At 35.9% G+C, this 3,384-nt stretch overlaps 1 protein-coding gene and 1 long non-coding RNA gene across 4 annotated transcripts in view; one reads left to right on the forward strand and one right to left on the reverse strand.

Annotated features, from left to right (window-relative positions):
* The window catches only part of LOC106867633 (multiple epidermal growth factor-like domains protein 6), a 109,433-nt gene extending 106,565 nt beyond the window's left edge, over positions 1 to 2,868 (forward strand). For all 3 annotated transcript variants that reach the window (XM_014912557.2, XM_014912558.2, XM_014912559.2), the window contains one exon: positions 1,838 to 2,868. In XM_014912557.2, the coding sequence (XP_014768043.1) occupies positions 1,838 to 1,893 (56 nt within the window). In that variant the 3' untranslated portion in view covers positions 1,894 to 2,868. The remainder of the gene's footprint in view (positions 1 to 1,837) is intronic.
* Positions 1,507 to 3,384, reverse strand: part of LOC128247257 (uncharacterized) — a 31,610-nt gene continuing 29,732 nt past the window's right edge. Inside the window, exon 3 of the long non-coding RNA XR_008263609.1 lies at positions 1,507 to 1,588. This is a non-coding gene — a long non-coding RNA (uncharacterized LOC128247257). The remainder of the gene's footprint in view (positions 1,589 to 3,384) is intronic.

Consider the following 3,384-nt stretch of genomic DNA (forward strand, 5'->3'; position numbering starts at 1 on the left):
TATATATGTATAAATATATGTATATATATAAATATGTGTTTATATGTGTATATATATGCGTATATATGTGTATATATTTGTGTATATGCTTATATATGTGTATATATACCTATGTGTATATATATATACATATGTATATATATGTATATATATAGATAAATATGTTTATATATGTAGTTCATCCTCGGAACTTTCCATAAATTCCTTGGAACTTTCCCGGAAGTAATTCACCCTCGGAATTTTCCAGGAAACCCGTCCTCGTAGCTTTCCAGGAAGAGTTCGGCCACGAAACTTTCCAAGAATCACTCGGAAATTCCCAGGAAATCTCTCTCCATGAAGTAGTTCATCCTCGGAACTCTCCAGGAAATCCCATCCTCGGAACTTTCCAGGAAATCCTATACTCGGTACTTTCCAGGAATTCTCAACCTGGGAACTTTCCAGGAATTCCTTGTAACTCTCCAGGAAGTGGTTCTTCCTCGTAACTTTCCAGCAAATCCCTTTCCAGGAATAGTTCAACCTTGGAACTTTCCAGAAAGTAGTTCATCCTCGGAGCTTTCCATGAAACCCTATCCTCGGAACTTTTCTGGAAGTAGTTCATTCTAGGTAGATCTCGGAACTTTCCCGGAACTTTCTAGGTAGTATTTCCTGCCCATCCTCGAAACTTTCCATGAAGCACCATCCCTGGTGGCTTTCCAGGAAGAAGCTCGTCCTCGGAACTTTCTGGGGAGTAATTCTTCCCCCTTCTTCCCTTGGAACTTTTCACCCCCTGACCTCTGCAGGTAGTATTTCCTCCGCTTCCTTTCAATGAAGTAATTCCACCCCTCCTCGGTACTTTTCAGGAAGTGCTTCACCCCCTTCCTCGGAACTTTCCAGAAAGTAATTTACATCCCCTTGCATTCCAATCTATGCACCCGTCTCCACATGTGTATGCATATATATATGAATATATATGTATATAGATATTATGAAAATGTATATTTATGTATGTGTATATGTGTGGATGTGTATGTGTGTGTACATGTGTATATGTGTGCATGTATGTATGTGTGCATATGTGTATATATGTATTGGTGTGTATATGTTACTCTGTTGCTTCTGCCAAATATTGTGTCCCCTGCCTGGCTCCCCGTGCCAGTGACACACAAAAAGCATTATCCATACCTGGTCGATGTCAGTCTTGCATTTCGGCAGTCAGCTTTCTCTGTACCCAACGGGCCCACACTTTTGAAAAGCCAAGTGATTTCGACAGTGTTGTAAGCACTTCCATGGCTCACTGCCAACTCATCCGTCGTCTCTGATCAGAGCATCTCCTCTTGCTTCATTGGCAGGATTCACAGAAGCGGATGAACAGCCAGAACGGGGTTTATCACCTACACTCACAGTTCCCGCTTTTTCATCTTTCAGACGACGAACCCACCTGCATACATTGATATAATCAAAAGTATTGTCCTCAAAGACATTTTGTAATCGTCATTGAATGTTCACAGGGGTTTCCCCCTCAGCATCAAGGGATTCAATCACTGCTCTTTGTTTTTGACGTAACTCTAAGCGGCCAGCCATCTTCAATTTTCCTTATCAGTCTAAAAACCTGAAAAGTAAGAAACAAAATATTTCAGAATGTAAATGATACAATCATTTATAAATGGGGAAATTTTCAGTTATTTCTATCAAAAACTTCGCATGAAATAAAGAAAAAGGCATTGCTTTTGACTCACCCTCGTAAATTTGGTTTTGTTGTAACTTGATGCTAACAAGTTATCGAATATGGCAAAACTTTCAACTCAACATGATAATGTTTGTTAATTTCATAAAATTTGCAATTTCTTATTTTTTACAGAAACTTCAGGCCAGCGGCGTGGAGATGTACATTGGACTGACCACTATAGCAAGTAGCAGAACATGACTTTCAAACTGTGACAGATGTGATAGAATGCTTGACCGCCAGATCAAATTTGACAGCAGGCAGTGGACATCAAGAAGAAAATATGACAAACAGCCATGGCACACAATTACACACACACACTCACTCACCATAGACTCAGTCACAGACACACACACAGATTGGAAAAGTCTTTTTGTGGAAGACCTTGGATTCTTATGGAACCAAGACAGACATTTTTGTTACCAAACCACTGCCATTGATTCCTCAAAGAGATAAAAAAAAAGAACTGATTTCCATAAAAAATACTTCCTATGATAAGTTACTCTCTATATATGTGTGTGTGTGTGTATATGTATGTAAGTTTGCATTTATATACACTTGCATACATATAGTGTGTATAATTTATATATATATATATAAGCATATACAAAAATGTATCTATATATATATAAAAAAGCACCTGTATATATAAATTTGCATATATATTTATATATAAAAGCACATATATATTTACACATTTTCCTAAATGAAAATATGTGCATGTATATATAATATATATATATATGCATGTAAATGTGTGTGTGTGTGTGTGTGTGTGTGTATAATTTTATATATCATACAAATAGTTTTTTTTGTTTGTTTTTTTACTCAATAATACTGTTATATTTTTTTTATTTCTAAACAAAAAAAAACAACAATGGCGTATAAAATAACCCAATTCACTTTCTGAAAGTTTCTATCTACAAAAAAAAAAAAAAATGTAAAAACAACAACAAACAATAATGCTTAAAACAAAAGAAAAAACATTATGAAACAAACGATTAAAAAATTAATTTAACACAAAACAAAACTGAAAAAAAAAAAAAATATTGAGGAAAAAAACAAAAATGTATTATATTATCAAAAATTATTTGTATTATTGACAAATTATATTATTGAAAAATTATAATATCGAGAAAAAAGAAAAAGAAAATAGTAAGAATTGATTTCAAATCTTGACAGAGAAGTTTCTGAGAAAATGTATCGAAAATATGAGAGAAATAATGGTGAGAACAACAACAACAATGGCAAAAACAACTGCCTGCCTGCCTTTAAATCAGAGTTTCTCATCTTAAAAAGCAGAAGGATAAACTATTAAGTAATGTAGTTGTAGGGGGGACCTTTATAAAGACAGGATGGTCACAGCTGGAGTGTCTTTGATCATAAGGCACCTGCTCAATCAGAACAGATCTGGGGGTTAAACAGCAATAACATGGTAAAGGATCGGGTATTGAAACAATACCTGGTGGTTGTGATATGAAGGGGTGGGGGACTTATTTCCATCATCATCATCACCATAGCAGGAAACAAGAGTAATAACACTCCACCACCACCACTCTATTTCTCTACAAATGCTCCAAGAAATTGGGTGGCATCAGTGACACAGACACACACACATGCCCACCCCTCTCAACACTTGATACAAACCACCTCCCTAAATGCTGTACTCCCCCCCCCCACTC

The sequence above is a fragment of the Octopus bimaculoides genome, chromosome 3 (genome assembly GCF_001194135.2).
Source record: "Octopus bimaculoides isolate UCB-OBI-ISO-001 chromosome 3, ASM119413v2, whole genome shotgun sequence".
Classification (NCBI taxonomy): domain Eukaryota; kingdom Metazoa; phylum Mollusca; class Cephalopoda; order Octopoda; family Octopodidae; genus Octopus; species Octopus bimaculoides.